Source organism: Tupaia chinensis, unplaced genomic scaffold (genome assembly GCF_000334495.1).
Source record: "Tupaia chinensis unplaced genomic scaffold, TupChi_1.0 Scaffold000054_1, whole genome shotgun sequence".
Lineage (NCBI taxonomy): Eukaryota > Metazoa > Chordata > Mammalia > Scandentia > Tupaiidae > Tupaia > Tupaia belangeri.
In genome coordinates, this window is record NW_006159512.1 from 5528894 (window position 1) to 5547057 (window position 18164).

At 36.6% G+C, this 18164-nt stretch overlaps 1 protein-coding gene across 5 annotated transcripts in view; it reads right to left on the reverse strand.

Annotated features, from left to right (window-relative positions):
• Window positions 1-270: 270 nt before the first annotated feature.
• The window catches only part of IGF1 (insulin like growth factor 1), an 86725-nt gene continuing 68831 nt past the window's right edge, over window positions 271-18164 (reverse strand). For all 5 annotated transcript variants that reach the window (XM_006141400.3, XM_006141401.3, XM_027775756.1 and 2 more), the window contains one exon: window positions 271-6322. In XM_006141400.3, the coding sequence (XP_006141462.1) occupies window positions 6297-6322 (26 nt within the window). In that variant the 3' untranslated portion in view covers window positions 271-6296. The remainder of the gene's footprint in view (window positions 6323-18164) is intronic.

Sequence of the window (18164 nt, forward strand, 5' to 3'; positions counted from 1 at the left end):
CAGCAGACTTTTAAAGGAATGACACACTACACCAACATTATGCAAAAAAAACAATAATCAAACATGATTAATTTTAATGTAATTACTAAAGAAAGATATACCATTTTATTATGACACTCTAGCCATACATTTTCAAAATATGCTTATTAAACAGTAAATGTAAGATAATGATTTAGTTAGTTACATTTTTAGAAGTCATTAGGATTGATATTCCTCTGCCATAAATGAATTGAATAATAATTTCAAATGCAATCAAAATTAATTTAATAAAAATATGCTTTTGAACTAAAATAGATATAATGAATGGCCGTTCATTATTTTCTGGTTTTAAAGTAGCAGGGAAAATTAATTCAGTGTCTGCAAGTTTATTTATCACACTTGGCTTATAAGTGTGATAAAAATACATGAAGCAAAATACGTGATGTAATCCCAATTCTCATAGTTCATTAACTCTGTTAGCATAAAGAGAACTGACATGGTATTTGGGACCTTTATGTAAACTCACTATAAGCTGCATGATGTTTGAAAGTTCTTGATATTTTGAATAGACACTTGAATGTTACACAGACACAGATAGAGATATGAGTAGACAGCTTGAGGTTTCAGAGTCTCTCCTGCAGTGTGTTTAGCAGCAGGTACAAGATAAATATTCAAACGCAATCAGATTAAGGGATTAACAGAAGTGACTGTGTATGAGTTACTGAGTGGGGTCAGTAAGGGGATTTTAGAGTTCTCTTTCTCAATTTTCCTATTTACATCAGTGCACTAGGTGGGGGTGGGGGGACAAAAGAAATGATAGTGTTTACGTAGGCCTGGGCAATTAAAAAAATAAAGCCAGATTTAAAAGATTGTGAAAGGTCTATGAAGGTTTACTTATTTTGAAGGCGACAGGTGATTCAGCTAAGGTTGTTAGTAGGAGAAACTCTATCTCCATTTTAGTTCACATTTCAATTGGGTAATAATATTGAACTTTTGTGTTCTCTCCTTTTTTCATGAAAAAGTTATCTTTTTCCTTGAAGGACTATATCAAGGATAGTTGAAGGATAGAGAGAGAAAAGGACCATGATTAAGATAACTGAAATCAGACATTAAGAGGAAACATGTAAAATGTATGTTTTTAAAGAGGTTCCTTTAATTCTAGGGTTTCAGCGTGGTCAGCCCTCTGTAAAATTCTGAGACAGATACTAGAAAAAATTAGAACTGGGAGAAATAGAAGACAGTTGCAAAAGTTCCCTGGGCCTCATGTTTTATTGGTGAAAAGTTGATTTCTTTCTTTCTTTCTTTTTCTTTTTTTTAAAAAACCCACATTGTTTCATATAGAATTTGGTTATTTAAATTAATATCTTTATCCTGTACCATATGCACTTAAAGTTTCAGTCTTCTTGTCTCTCTCTTTCTTTTTTAAATAGAAATCACACAAAAAAAGATGTCTATGTATCAGTTTCTAATACCTAACAGGAAAGTCTTATAGAATATTAAAATAGCAAATAGCAAATATATACTAGAGGATTAAACACTAGCATTGAAAGCAAAACAAAACAAAGAATAAAAACAAAGAGTCAGCATTTTCCTTTTGTTTTTGCCCCCTCAAATTCTGGACTTTGTGATAATTGCAGGGGGAGGGGCATAAAGACTTAAAATTTATCTATTTTAAAATAAATGATGTTGTAGCATAAATCAAATTTATCTTTTGAAAACATTGATGAGAAAACCTATGTAATTTGAATGGGAATGTTCTTTCTTGTGAGGAGAGCCAAATGGGTTCGACTCTAATAAATTAGTACAATCTTTTAATGTTAAAAATAGCAAAACATTTTACACAGTCTGATTATAGCTTCAACAAGTCAAACATACATTTCTACCTAGCCTATAGTTTTAAAGAGTCTATGTGGGTTTAACTTATCATACCTCATTCCAATATGCAAAAAAAGGAAAAGGACCAAGTTATTTTTGAACATCAAGATAGTCATAAAGACAGTATAAAGTAAGGGAAAAGACCCAAAAATAAAAAAGAATCTTCACAGATTGTTAGCCATCTCTTTCAACGATTTCTCATAAATTCTTCTTTCTTTATCAGTAGATAACCCTTATCTCATAGGAACTACTTCAACATTTCCCAGTGAGATCAGTGATTTTTATGAGAGCTACTGCTGTTTGAGATGTTTGGGTGAAGGGAAAAAAATCTACAAACCAGTAAATGCCAAAGAATACCCAAGGTGGATGTGGCAGAAACTATTTTTAGCAAGTGAATCTATGTATTTTTTTCTCTTTGTTTTTATTTTCTCCACTTGCTGAATATCTGTTTTAGAGCAGAGGGCACCAAAAGAAAAAAAAATAATAACCATTGTTTTAGTTCTGCCATTTTCCATTTTCCATTTATACTCTGTGCTCTTGAGCAAGGTTTTGATATTGGATAATATATTGCTAATTTGTTGAGTTTGAGAGCCAACAAAATAATAGAGCCTTCAAACTTTTAAACATTTTTATCTCCTGCCCCTGCACCCCTAAACTCACAATTTGGTAAACAGTATGCTACTTGTGAGTGATAAAATGTTGAAAGGTGGTGGTGGCTAGACCTAATGCTATTTTATTAAGCCATCTATCTATAGAATTGTCGTTTTCATACTTTAAAAAAATATGTCTATGCTTTCTTTTTTTTCTTTTTTTCTTTTTTTTAGTCAAGTACTTTCTTAAAGAAACAATAGCACCACATTGGCATAACTGGCCAAACAATAAATGGGAAAGCAAAATGTGCTACCTCCTCCATTCTAAACATCCTCCCAAGTGCATAAACTAGTAACAGAAACTCTGGAGCCACAGTGCATGAGATGGTTTCATCTACACAAACATTGCCATTCCAAGGAGGGGAAGGATTCTCAAGGGAGGCCAGGCTTTTTTTTTTTTTTAAGTAAGATTTTCAAGAAAACTATTTCTACTCAGTGTTCCATTAGATTATTAGTGTGTGTGTGTGTGTGTGTGTGTGTGTGTGTGTGTGTAGAGTGGGTCTTGAGAGTTATCTTTATCCCTTATTTATCAGAAGAATTTTTCTTCTGATAGTGAGATGCATTAACCTTTTCAGTTTAGCTGCCTCATCTTAAAATGTTCACATGATACTATTTGGGGATATGAGAATAAAACTTTGGGCTAGGTATAGAATATTATCAGTTACATTGAACATAAACCTGTAATTTGAAAGCTCATTACCAATATTTACAGTTCTTTAATAAACATCTAGAAATTGCCCCATTTCTAAATTCTAAAGGAAATAATCCTAAAGCAAAAACTTACAGAGTTTTGAAATGTGAAATTTTAGGTGTTCCCTTTATCAATCCTGGGTCATTCTGCTGTAGTTTAGAGTGATAAAGTGATTTTCAGAGTTTACTTTGATTTGTCTTGTAGTGTTAATTTATTTGGAAATAAAATAATGTATTAGTATAATTAGATAATTTTGATTAATTGATTCATGGTCCAGTTAGGTAAAATTATATGTTAGGAATAGTTAAGAAAGAATAATGGCATTACATATTTAAGCTTTTGTCATTGGGGGAATTTTTGACTGTGAACAGAATAAAGTGAATAAAATAAGTCACAGATATTCTTAGAATTATCATATCCAACTATGCTAGAAAACCCATATATCTTCAGAAGACTATCTATAATATTTTTCTAGGGTTAGTAATTTTGAAAGGTACACACTGAGAACAATAAATAAAAATCTAAAGGGCCATCTTGGGAAGAGGAGTCCAGCATCTCATGCCACAGAACCTGTATGTCTGTAAGGCAGGCAGAAGTCAACAATGATGTGGAGTTCCTTTTTCATCTGCCCACAGTGATCTTAACATTGCTCAGCCTGCCTCCAGTGCTTGAATCAAATAACTCTATGGATTAGGACCTTCTTTTTGCATATATTCAGAGATCTATAATAGAGTCTTTTTTTTTCTGGCCTTTGAACCTTGAGGTGACCCAGTGGAAGGAAACTAAAGATGTTATATTTGTTTTTATATATGATTTTCAAGAATAAAATGGATAACCAAGCCTGGGTGCTTTATACTAAGAAGCTCTAAGGCAGATAAAAGATCTGAATGCTGAATGATTCATCATTATAATGAGGAAATCTTAATCCATAGATGGGGAACGTTTTCTAGGCTTCAGTGGGTCTGTCTTCACTACTGGATTTTCTTAATACCAATTTTCATGTTGCATTCCGTTTCCAGATGAATGAATGGAATACACATCCATAGAGAGCTAGGAGCCACCCTTCTAGACAGACATGAGGGGAAATTTCTAGATGAGAAAGAAAGTTTTGTTTTTTAGCTAGCAACTGTAATCAAGTATATGTAACAAAAATTTTAGAAAAGTATATGAGTATATGTATATTCAACCAAGGCTAAGAGTAAAGTTAATAAAGAAAGTAACTTTGTGAGTTTTTAAATTTTGAAGCCACTCTTCTTATATTGTCTAAAAATGAATGACTAAATGTGTTTTTCAAAATGAATAGAGAATAATTTATAACACTAAAAGGAATAGTACTAGATAGTAAACGCCTGGAAGAGTCAGCGCCAACAAATAGAAAAATTATCCTTTTACTGGTAGAACATTTTTCCCCTTATTTTCTCTGTTTTTATTTATACATATAAATCTAAATATGGAATTAAAAATCAAATAGTAAATAAAATGTTTCTAACTTATTTCGAAAGCATCTTCAAAGAGATTGAGCTTTGTAGCATCTAGTAACAAGAAGTTGGACGATTAGTTGTGTAGCTTTGTTGACAAGCATTTGGATGTTGAGAGCAATTGGCTAATGAGTCTTTACTATGCTGTAAATTGGTTATTTATAGAATTCCTTGCATCCTAGCAATTCAAGGGTTCTGATGTTCTACCCTCATAGCAACCCTGGGTAAAAATCTGAAGCATTATCTTCTTAATCCTCGTACCACCCCTTTGAGGTAGGTAGATGATTTATTACCCCCATTTTGCAGATGAGGAAACTGAGGCACAGAGAGGTGAAGTGACTTGCCCAAGGTCACACAGTGGTAAGTCCGTGGCAGAGCTGGCAGATGTTTATCACTTTTCAGTGAGAAAAAGAAGACAGGACTGTTAAAATTCCTAGTCTTCTGCTTTTTCCATTCCACGGCTTCCTCTCTGGACTTGACAAACAAATTTGCATCAGTGGACTTTTGGGTCTTAAATTCCTCTCAGAAGGCATAATTCGGGGGACTTCACCTTCTTTCCCAACTGGATAGATTTTTCATTTCCCTTCCCCTTTGGGTCATCTTTGGCTCTAGGCTTCCCTTTTGTTTTGCTTTCACCTTTTACCGTTTTGGCCAGACTCTTTCATATAACAAACTACAAAATAGCACCATTGTACTAAAAAACAGAGTTTTACATACTGTTTGATATATCTTGTATTATTGATATGCTAAATTTACATAGTGCTCTATATGGAAAAAATAAAAAGAGAGTAGTTACTAATCAGGTTGCACACTAACTCTTCATTTGAAGGAACCGTTGAGAGTTTAAGAGACTTTCTATGTTTAAAACATACACCTAAAAATAATTGGCCTCAAAGTTGCAACTATTTGCATTATTTTTTTTAGCATGATGTGGAAAAATAAAGCTTTGTGTCTAAAATAAATGCATACAACTTATATTTGGTACAAATGCCACAGATGGAATCTCGTGAGTTAAAAATTGATGTGCTACTTGACTACATGCTACTGCTTTTGAGGAGGCCAAATTCGGCAAATATAAAGTTCATGAAGGGGGGGTGGCAATGGTAATAGACAAACAAGATTATCAGACACTGTAAAACAGACAGCCTGTGTTGTGTAGAAATAAGTGCAAATAAGAAAATAATTCATAAACCACTTAGAGAAGGTTGCTGAATGAATGGCTCCAGCAGCCAAGATTCAGAAAGGAATTTAGTGCAACTGGATCTATACAACACCCATGCATTTGTGGCTCTTGAGAGGCAGGGACTAAGATATATATATATATTTTTTTTCTCTATAGAACATTATTGATAAGGGACCAACAACAATCTACCAACTCCAGGACCATTTTTGCAAGGTGCAAGATTTTAACAATAACTCCTAAAGACAACATTGGAATGTTTACTCGTGTATTTCATTGGGGGAATGCCCATCTTTGAACTGTTATCCAACTTATTTTTTGGTAGGTGTTCCAATGTTTAACAGGTAACTTGAGCAGAGCAAAGGATGCTGTGGTGGCATGTCCTTCTTCACTCCTCAGGAGGATTTTCCTACATCCTGAAGTTCTTGTTTCCTGCACTCCCTCTACTTGCGTTCTTCAAATGTACTTCCTACAAACAAGAGAGAAAAAGTGACATTAACTCGATGAGATTATATGTAGCCATCTATATCTAATGTTAGTCTCGACCTTTCATAATTCATGCCTTACCAGTCAGACTGAATGAGAACTTAGTCCTTGTTTTTTTTCTGAGAGAGACATTAATAGGTGGACAGGTCTTTAGTTAATACTTTGGCTAAGCTTCACTCGAGCTACCTCTGTGTATCCCTGGTGGGATGGCTACCACAGATTGTTTTATAATCATAGAAAGAAGCATTTTGAGCCATCTGTCTCTATCACAGATTCATAGGAAGGGATCTTGAAAAATCCACTTTCTGGCCTGCAGCATCATTTTCTAGTAAGGAAATAAAAATAATATTTTGGGATTATCCTTTGCCATTTTATGGTATTTTTTCTGCTTTAATTTTTGAAAAGGGGCTATATTTCATTTTCATTTTAAATTTTATTTTCCTCTTGAGAAAGGCTGCCTAGGTGGTACAGTCCATAGTGCTCTGGTGCAGTACTAGAAATCATACAGGGTCGACCACAGGGCTGGCAGAAAACTTGCAGAGCACATGGGTGGGCACCCAAGATCCTGAGGAACAAGAGGGTTGGAGAAATGGGATTGTGGTGTTGCAAGACCTTTTCGAGTGTGTATGTGCACGTGTGCACTCTTTATTGTTAAAAAAACAAATGATTGAAAAGTTTTGTAATTGATTTAGGCTCTGTAAAATTAGACATATGAAGTTGAACTCAAATTCTAGCTTTTCCATTTTCTATGTAAACTTGTGCAAGTGACAATTGCTTGTGTCTCAGTTTCTTCATCCATAAAGTAGAATACTACTAGTATTTACCTTATAGGATTAGATATTTAAGAAATCAATGTATGTAAAACACATGGTAAACATTATATAGACAGTAGCTGCTTTTATTATTATTATTTACTCATTTTTCTTATTACTACTATATCATCTTTATTGGAAATTAGCCATTTCAAGACTAAAAGTCATGGATTCCTTGCCTCGATGCCATCATTTACTCTTCAATAAGCAATGTTATTGCCTCAGGAATATTGAGTTTTGTTTGGAATAGAAGCTCTATGAGAGCAGAGACAGGTCTCTCTGTTCTCTGTTTTAGTCCTATGTCTTAGAACAGAGTGTAGGATGTTGCCGGTACTCAATAAATACTTGTAGAATGAATTGTTGGGTTGACAGAAAAGTCATGACATATTTTTTGTATGCAAAAATGTGTCATAATTTTTCTGACAAGCCAATAAAATAATAAATGAATGCGTATAAGAGACCCCTTCGTAATCTACAAAACCAAATCATTATACTTATCCTATACTTATTTTTTTATCCTTGAGTATATTTTAAATTGCAAAGCATTTAGACAAATGAGATTTGAAATAAAATGAAGAGACATGGCATTTACTTGCATAAATTTAAAGTACTTCTTTTCTTGGTTTTACGTCTAACTTGAGGGCCTTTGTAAGAGAATGAAACACTGACTAAAGAATGAGATTCAAGGAGCCACAGTATCCTTTAACTCTAGAATGTGTTCTCATCAAGACAAAACAAAATAAAAATAAGAGTTTTCAACAGGGTGATTGGAAACAGCTTCAAACTCTTCCTTCTGACTAAAGTAATGGCACATTCACAATCACAACATTGTTAGGAGAAAAGAGGCCTTAGAGATCACTCAGTCCTGTGACCCATGTGACCTAGAGAGGGTCAGAGATTTTTCTTTTTAATTTTGCTATAGGGTTTATGGACTATCCAGAGAGAAACATAGAGAGGCGGGGAGACAGACAGACAAACAGAGAGAAAGTGAGAAATTATCCCCTAAGGCAGATGGTCATGCTGCACTCTATTCTTCTATCAGGATCTTAGGCATACACACATATGTGCTTGGTGTGTTTTTCTAGAGAGATTTTTGCTATACAATGTGTGCACTCACTGGAGAGACAAAGAGACAGGAAGTGAGAAATCACTCCCCAATGGGATGGCCAGTACTTGAACCGCAGTCTACTACATGGTAGTCCAATGATGTAACCATTATGCCATCTACTCATCCCAGCGTATTTTTCAAACCACTGGGTCCAGGATTCCAACTGTACTGTTAGCCATGTGGGATCCAGCACCTTAACCACCATGCTACCTGTGGGCCTAAGGGTCAGAGATTTCAATATTGAGGGGGAAGAAAAATCAGCTACTATTCCTTGGAAATAATACCTGTTGGACAATAAACATAGGGATTTTGTCATTTTTCTTACACATATTTTGAGTTCTGTCTGGACATATTACAGTTGTCACCAAGATCTGCAATTTTGTCACTTGATGATCAATATCCTTTACAGACTGAATAGTAGGAAGACAGCATTATCATGTAAAAATATTTATTAAAAGAATCTAGCGTGGGAGCCAGATGATGGCACATGATGCTCTGTGAGGGTGATCCACCTGAGAAGGGTTCGGGTTTATGTCTGAAGGCTTCCTTGAGTACACAAGTTGTGTGTATGCCCATGAACTAGGATTGCTGGGGCTGGGAGTGGATTGCAGCATTAGGATCCTGTTGAGAGTGCTGCCTCCCTGTCTTTGTCTCTCTCTCTGTGTGTCTCTCTTGCTCATGGAAGAAATAAATAAACTTAAAAATATATATCTAGTTCAGGGGCTCCTACAAAAAAAGCTGGTGGGAAGAAACTGGGCATTTGTGTAGAATAGCTTGAGATGCCATCTGTTTAAAATTCTGGCACTTTTTCCTCAAATATCATACAACTTTTACCAAGTCCAAGTCCACTTAATATGCATGCTTTGCAAAACATCCACTGTTAAGCTACCTTAAGTAAAGTTGGTGTTCCTAACCTTACATCTTGTTCTGCTCTCTTACAATAGTTCTCTAGAATATCAGAAGACAGACCTTTGGGGCCACTGAGTAGAATCACTACTGTTCCTAAACTCCTGGCAACATTTGTGTTCCATTCTCAACAGACTCTGATAATGGTATGTGGCTCATCAAAACCCCAAAATAGCTCCTATTAAGCCCCCCCTCCACTTTTTTTTTTTTTTGTCTGTTTAAGAGACATTCCAACTAGAAGAAAGATTTTTAAGAATCTGGCATAACCAACTGAAGAAAATACTCAGGGATGAAATGATAATATAGGAAAAGAAAGCTTCATCAGGTGTTTAATCTTCAGTCTTCCTCTCAAACCCAATGAATTCTAAATATCTAGAAGAAAACATTCAGTATCTTCTATGCTTCATTCTTCAAATTCATGAGGGCTGTAGTAAAAGAATTAAGGTCAGATTGGCCAACCAAATAGATCTTATCTTTTGTCTCCAATGGAGAAATTCTTTTTCTTTTCTCTTAAAGCAGAAGGTAAAAAGTGTAAAGTCTGAGCAGAGGGATCCTCTGATCTGTTTCTTTCTGATATGTCTCAGCATCACAGCAAAGTCATGGGTTGAAATTCACTTGAGTGAAGCTGATGCTGCTCCATGCAGTATGGTTCCCAGGCACACACACGAATGGTGGAGGCCATTCAAAACCAGCTGGGGTGTAGTCTGGTTTGCATTTGGCTCTCTTCCCAGGCTGTCACATGTGACTTCTTTGTTGAAGACAATGACAATGACAAAACAAAAGCACTCAGGGACTTGGTCTCAGTTGCATCTGTTGCTTTGCACATTGTCTTAATTTAATTATGCTGGCCACCCTTGACAATGGGCAGCAAGTGGAGGCACATTAGAAGCAGCCGTTGACAGAGCTGGTGCTCACCTTCAATGCACTTCTTGAAGGGTTATGAAACTGTCCCACATTCAGCCAAGCAAAAACTTTTCACTTTAGCAGCTTGTCCAAGACAAACAAACCAGCTGAAACTGTTTCGAGTGTGCAACTAGACAGGTTTTTTGAAGGGAAAACAGTAGTGAGTAAATATGGTTTCCTATTGACACCAGGGAAGGTAAGATTATTATTAAAAAAAAAAAAATGGTCCTCCAGCATTCTGGGGTTGGTTGAAGAACTGACTCTTTCTAAAGGAAGGTTAACCAACACCTTACTATTCAAGTTTGAGGAGGGCTTAATTTATGGTACACATTATTACACTTAGTATATATTCAGAGATATATATATATATATATCCTGAATAGGTCATTCATATTCATCTCTTGGCTCTTATCTGGCTCTTGGCTTTTTTTCTGGAAAGCTAGCCACATCTTTTTGCTGAAGGAGATCACTGAGGAATAACAACAGTGATAATAATTATGATAATAGTCTTCCTAATATTGGCAGAAGCTTTACAGTTGATAGAATAATTTCATCAAGTCGTCACAACCACCTTGTGAGGTGATGTTATTTGCATTATCTCAATTATAAGCTGATGCTCGCTAAGATTTAGTGATGAGCTTGAAGTCACAGAAGAACAAACTGATAGACTGAGGGCTGCAATAATAACCGTTTTCACCATGAGCACTTATCATGTGCTGGGGACTGTGTTATGTGCACATCAGTTGAATATATTTTCTTAGTTGATTCTCTTGTTTCTCTTACAAATGGGTATTAGTGTCTCGATCATTTTACCTTAAAGGAATATGGTGCTTAGAAAGGGTAAAGAATTGCAGTAATGTTTTACAGTGAAGATAAGAGGCGGTTGGGATTTGCACTAGTTTCTTTGGATTCTGCCACTCTGCTGCACTGATCTCCCAAGAGATAAAACAATATTTGGGGCTGCAAAGTCCAAATATTTTCCCAGTGGTGGTAGTTAATAGTGTTATGAGTTCTCCATGATCCCAGATGGTGGTAGATGCAGGGCTAGAGGGTAAGGCAGTCCCCTTAGCAGACAGAAAACTCTAAACTGGGCGAGTGGTACCCTCCCTTACCACAAATGTGAGCTGTGCCCCATTTGTATGGTTATTTTTAAATGCCTAGCACAGTATTCAAACAGTTAAAACCAACCCTCTGGGTAGGATAACTGCTTTTCTCCCTGCCCATCTTTACAAAATTTTGCCTGAGAGACAGAATCTAAAAGGATGATAATATATTTTTTAAATTTCAGGAAGGAAGCAATGATGCTTACAATAGACTATGTTTCCATCTCCACCCACTCCAAACAAGTTAAGTACTGTATAACATAAAGTCTAGTAAAAGCTGAGCATCCTATAAAAAAAATACAGGAAAATACTGTTCAGAGTGGAATATTAGCAGCCTATTGTACAACATAAAGTACTAACTCAGCATTGACCAAAAGGGTGAAATGGGGTGTGTGTGTGTGTTGCGGGGGAAGAGCAGAGGATGAATTGGAGAGATGGTCCGGATGGCAGCTCTTTGTTTATTGAAAAGGATGTTCTGTAGCTATTTTGCTAGCTTGTCTCGGGGACATGTGAAATTGTGGATGATGATTTAGATGTCTTAGTATCAGAGTATTTGATATCTCTTTACTTCAGGATATCACAAGGTTCAAATTCTAGGAGAGTTGGGTCAGCCTTTCTCCTCTGGGAGCCACGCAAAGTAAGTGTCATGTAATCTGTTTAGCACTTTGAGATGTGACTTTAAAACCAAAGGACAGGTGTACATTTCAAGAGATCTGTGTTCTTGTACTTGTGGTCTCCTCTCAGTCAAAGAGAGGGGTATGAACTTTTATTAGATACAATGTTGGTCTTCCTAGCCTCATATCTGTTTGTTGATTTCTTTTTCCTGAAAATTATTTTATCCCATCTTTTACATGGTTCTGGTGGGAATGGTCATTTCTTTTTTTTTTCCTCCACATCATTCTTTCCTTAAGCCATGGTGGATTGGCCTGTAACAGGCATCTCCCACAAGCCAATGACTGAGTTTGTGAAGATAAGAAGGTAGATCATTCCTGGCAAACACAGGACTCTTTCATTGGCCAATTTCCACTCAAAGACTCCTAGATGGTTTTGCTGAACTTTCCTTAAACCATGTCACAGTCTAGAGTATTTACATCCAATCTTCTCTATTATTCTCCTTTATGTGAGTGAGATCAAACTTACACTATGATCTGCTGGTTGGTCCAGTCTTCCCTAAACCTTTCCTATTTCCATTTACACAGGTATTCCTCCTAATAAAATCTCTTGCTCATTTTACCCAGTCCCATCTTCTATTACTGAGAGGATTCAGGATCCACCACATAGGAGTGGTGTGACCTTGACAATCACCATGTTATTCTCTCCTCAGTTTTCTCTTCTGTAAAGTGAAAGGGTAGGTAGGAGCACCTACTATACAGTATTATGACTGTCACAACCTTTACACTTTTATCTGGCAGGGGATATGTCTACAGTTGTGTGCAGAGAGCCGTGATTTAGATGCCCCATGAGAACTTGATTGCTAGCAACATCAGTCTGTTCTGGCTTGTGTCCTGTCAGAGTCCTCTCTGGGTTTATCTTTTTCTTTTTAGGTTTTTGCCATAGGGAGAGTATGCTTGGCAGAGAGAGTGAGAGGGAAAGTCAGAAATCAACCCCCCACCACCAGGGAGGATGGCCATGCTACAATACCTCTTCTTCACTTTCTTCCTGGCATTTTGAGCACACACACATAAGCATCTGGTATGATTTTTCAAGCTGCCAGGTCTGGGATGCGAACCATGGTCAGCCATGTGAATCCAGCACCTTAACCACTACACCATCTGCTGGCCCACTGGAGTTACCTTTGTTAGAGCATGATGTGCTATAGAATACATTCATTTGTTTCCTCACTAAAAGGTAAGATCTTTGAAGGAAGGAAGCATGTTTCCTTTATCCCTATATCATCCCCAGACCCAACCATAGGGCTTTGAACAAAGTCGCGAACCAGGAAATGCATGTTAAGTTTATTTAAATTTCTGCAGGAATAATAAAATAGAGTTGAAGTCACACAAGCTCTGCATGGCTACTTACTGCATGCTGCACAGGGACAAAGCAATGAGGACTGGGAAGTGGCGGGTTGTGGTATAGTAAATATCAACTAAGAAAGGCAGGGAAGAGTGCAGTGTTTGATTAACACACTGATGTCTGCCTTAGGTTTGGGTTCTGATCTGGCCACTTGGTAAAGCAAAACATTTAGTTTTACTCAATCTGAGTTTTCTTATCTGTATAACGGGGTAATTACTGTAGGTTTTTTATAGGTTTAGGGTGAAGATTAAATCAAGTGATTTGCCAGAGCCCTTAGTAAAGGGTATGTGCCTAATAAATATCAGCTGTTATTATTACCCTTTTGTGTGCAGAGGGAAAGGGGTGGGAAGGGCAGCACCTCCTGGATTTGCAGAGCTCCTCTGAGTATTGAATGAGCAGGCTGTGCTCTTCTCTAGTGACTGGTACATCCCTAGGAATCCCCAGGATTAAGGGAATTTGATTAACCTATCATTATTCCAAGAATTTCCTGGTTTCTTACTTTTCAAGGGACACCACCTGACTATTTTTGTTTGTTTGTTTGTTTTTGTCTCCTTTTTTTAATTGCCAGAAGGTGCATACACCAGAGAGAGAAGGGAAAAGCACCACCCAATGAGGCATGGTCATGCTGCAACCACACACACACACACACACACACACACACACACACACCTTTTTTTTTTTTCAAGGGGTAGGATTCAAACCATTGTCATCCATGTAGGATCCAGCTCCTTTAACTACTGGGCTACAGTGCCAGTCCCTGATTCTATTTCAAATATTTCTACCTATGTACAGTTGGATCCCACTTGGCTGAAACCATAGTTCACGTCTAGGACCTAGTGGCTTAAAAATCATGCCAGGTGACTGTGCATGTGTGCCCAAAATCCCAAAAAGAAAATGGAGAAGTGATTGTAACGTGACTATACCTCCTGGAAGATGATTTCTCACCCCCCCCCCTTTCTCTCTTTCTCTGTCTGGTGAATGCACATGCCCTATAGCAAAGACGAAAAAGAAATCACTATCAAAAGAGTTTAAAATTCTGGGAAAAAAAAAAAAAAAAAACAACCGATGGAGAGTGCTTTCCTTGTTGGCAAGGGATATTTACGTTGCCTTTAAAACAGTCTTGAAGGATGTTGTGAAATACTTCAGAGTTCAGGGCTACCTAGACTGTTGATTTTATGGGCAGCTTGTTTAGTTAGCTGTTTGTGTAACATTTAAAAATACATAAATAAATAAATAAATAAAGTTTAAGCCCACTATCTTTCCCAGAGAGAGTTAATTTTGAAATGGCTGAAAGGTTCAAATGTCATGGTATTTAAAAAGTGAAACACCAGATTCTAGCAATTTTACTGATACATGCTAAAGATTCTGCACATTCTTACCTAAAAACTAGATTCAATTATTCCTTTTCTCTTAAGCCTACAAAATACCTTGTTTCATTTGATGTACAACTTATAGTAGAGTTATTTAAGCTGGTGTATGTAGTAATTTCTATGATAGCATCCTTGGAAGAAATGAGACTCACCATTTTTACCTTTGAGTGTTATTTCAATCAATTGCAATGAGTTCACAGGGTTAGTAGGGAAGGGTGTTGCCCTCTTCCAGTCATTCTTTGTGTGTGTAACAAATCTGGGCAGAACATTCAAACTCTGTGTGCTGAATTTTCCTCCTCACTGAATTGACAGAAATTTTGAAAGTCTGGAAGGCCCTCCTGAATGTTTAGAATGAACGAAATAACACTATGTTCTCACAAGTCAAAGTGATTTGCATCTGTTCAAGGTTGCTTGAAGGGAGCCTTCAGCATATAAAAGTAAACACACCTGTGCCAGCCACTGCTTTTCCAAGACAGAAAATGAAGCAAGAACAATTCATGTGTGCATATGGTTTTAAAAAATCAGAATTGTTGCATTGTACCAAAAGCTTCTGTACTTTAATCCTAACATTCTCTTGAAGAAGGAAACAAACATTACTTTCAGAGACAAACCAAAGCATTCAATAGTGACCTAGGTCAACAAATACCAACAAAATAATAATGATGCTATACATTTAGGGGCTGACTTATGCTTTTGTTTTGCTATTAATAGTTCTGCAATGCCTCATGAGCTATTCAAGCATGTTCTTACACTTGCACCATGACATAAATATTGTATGTTCCCAAGTCTACAACTGTCAACTTAATAGGAATCCTTACCCAGCTGTCAACCTGCCATCATCTTGTTCCTAATCACTTGGCATTTTTGTCTTGTCATAATTGTTATCTACAGCGAAAATAGTGCATCAAATTTTCATAGATGGCAGTGTTGGTTGGTCTTTGATTACTTAATTTCTTGGAGTTAGCTAGACAGAAAGTCTCATGTGAATGTTTATACATTTTACATATAATTTTGTGAAATTTTTGGCATGTGTGTTGCAGTTTCAAAGCCTGGGCCACTTGATCAGTTTGAGTTTTATGTAAATTTCTTGGTCTATCATTGAAACTTTGAAGCTATTTTACCTGAGATCAGAATTGTTATCATGCTTAGACTTTCAAAAGTCTTATTCTTAACACCCCATATTCTTATGGAAATTCTGATCATACTGGTTAGAGAAGTCAAGGAAGACAGAATAGCCTGTTGCTGCCCTGCCCAGCAGTGACAATAACAAGTGCCTGATCAAATAAATGTATGTTCCTTTACTTGATCCAATGGTAATGAAAGTGCATGTCAGAGTCAATAGAGGAAATTAAACATTTGGGGTCAACTATAAGAAGCAATGAGGCATTGTCATTTGATGCAAAGTGGATGAATATAGAAGATTTAAAGCTAAATGAACTAAACCAGACTTTGAAAGATTAACACTGTATATCCTCACTCAATATGTACCAAATACCTGCACTCTATGGCAGAAATTGAAAGATCAGAAGATGGAAGAGAGGGTAAGTGTATATACCAGACTATAAGGAAGGGAAGTGGATGGTAGAGGGTGAGTGAGAGGGCCAAAGGGAAGAAACCCTTAGCAGATACAAGAATGTAAAGTTTTCTATTGCAAATGGTATATATACTAATATCCTTATTTGATTGTCATGTCTTGCACACGTAATTTGGAAAACTATATCGTGCACTATTAAAAGAAAAATCGTAGACTTAATAGATGATTCTTATTTTATAAATTTCAAAATAAATTTATAAATGTATTGTGTATTATAAAAATAACAATACCTATGTATTTAAAAGAAAAATGGCCTTCATTTAAATAAAAGAGAAAGTGGTAGAAAAGGTATTTGATCATTTTTGTCAATTCCAATCTCTACTAGGAGTAGGAACAAGTGATATTAGAAGGATAATTGGCTGGACACATTGACCTTTGGTTGTAACAGGTCAAGAATTAGATCTGGAACTTGCTAAAGCTGCAAATTAGTTTCATGGGGAAATTAATGGGATCTGTAATGAGAGAGATCTACAGAATCCCTTCCTATAGGACAGATGTGATGTGGTTGAGGACCCTGGATCCTTAGAGGATACAATAGAAAGAAAACCAATCTCTTTCTGCCTCTTCAAAAATGTACCTTTATTTCCTCATATTTAATTTAGGACTAGAACTTAGGGCCTTGGACAAAAACTCACTAATGATTGGTTCTTACAGTGGAATTGGCCATCCCTGAGAGAAAAGCTAGAAAACTGTATTTGCCCATACATTTGGAAAATCATTCATGCCAAATTGCTACTGGTCGTAACAATGATAAAGCACATGATAAAGCACATACAACCGAGCATATATACACACACACAAAGAAAAGAAATGAAAAGAAAAGAATTCCCTGACCACGAAAACTGGCTTCTCTAATTAACTAAGCTAAATTACTGCCAAAGACATATAGAATTAAAATCAGTTGGATGTACCTTTTGAATTCCTGTTTCTAACTGTCAAACCTCTATCTTTTTTGTTTCCTGACTAATAGTTTTTTTGGGGGGTGGGGGGGTGTGGGAGGAGGTTTTTGCTATAGGGCGTGTGCACTCGCCAGAAAGACAGAGAGAGACAAAGAGACAGAAAGTGAGAAATCACCCCCCAGGGGAGATGGTCATGCTGCAATTCCTTCTCCTCCATTCTCCTCTTGTGATCTTGGGCACACACGCACATGTGCCCAGCGTGAGTTTAAGCCACTGGATCTGGGACTCAAACCACGGTCGACTACATGAGAGTTCAGCGGCATAGCCATTACACTAACTGCTGGTCCCCTGACCAATAGTTTTTAAAGCTATAACCATATTAAGAAATAAAAGGAAGACTGGAATTTTCCCAAATGTTTCCTAGCTCCTGTTACTCATCTACCAATGGCCCACTGAAATGATAATTGAGTACTGAGTTCCTAGTATGATAAGGACTTAAGGCGCTCTAGAAATCTCAGATATGGACTCATAAATCTGTTGTTATATGTCTCTCATTATTTCCCTATTCTCAATTTCCACTTCTCTCTTCTGGAGTTTCAGTAGAAGTTTATATTTCTAAATCTTCTCTTTTGGTTGCTGTATAAAAATGATATGTCCCGAAAGCCATTAAGGAGTTCCATTAATGAAGGACTTCTAGATATGTGTGCATCAAAGCAAAGTTCGGATTTCTTAGGCCTCAAAGATCCAGAAGCCGAATTTGACCTTGCAGGTCTGGAAGTTTACTGGCCCCTGAAGTGTTTTTGCTAAATTTAGTTGCTCCTTTTTAAAAAGTAGACTTATTCTTGCTTAGGTCAAAGGAAATCAGTATCTGCGCTTTAAGCATTTAGGTATGCATACAAGCTGAGGGATTCCATAGAGGGCATTACAAACCTCATAAAAGAGGATTCTGTTTCATCTAAAACTATTCATCTTTTTATAGCTACAAGAGGATTCCACCTTAGCTTGAGACTATCAACTTTATGCTTGGACTAAAAGTCAACTCTTTGTTATCTAGTAAAAATTACAAGAAGCCCTATTCCCTTCACAAAGTCAAGTAAAGAGAATAGAGCTCATC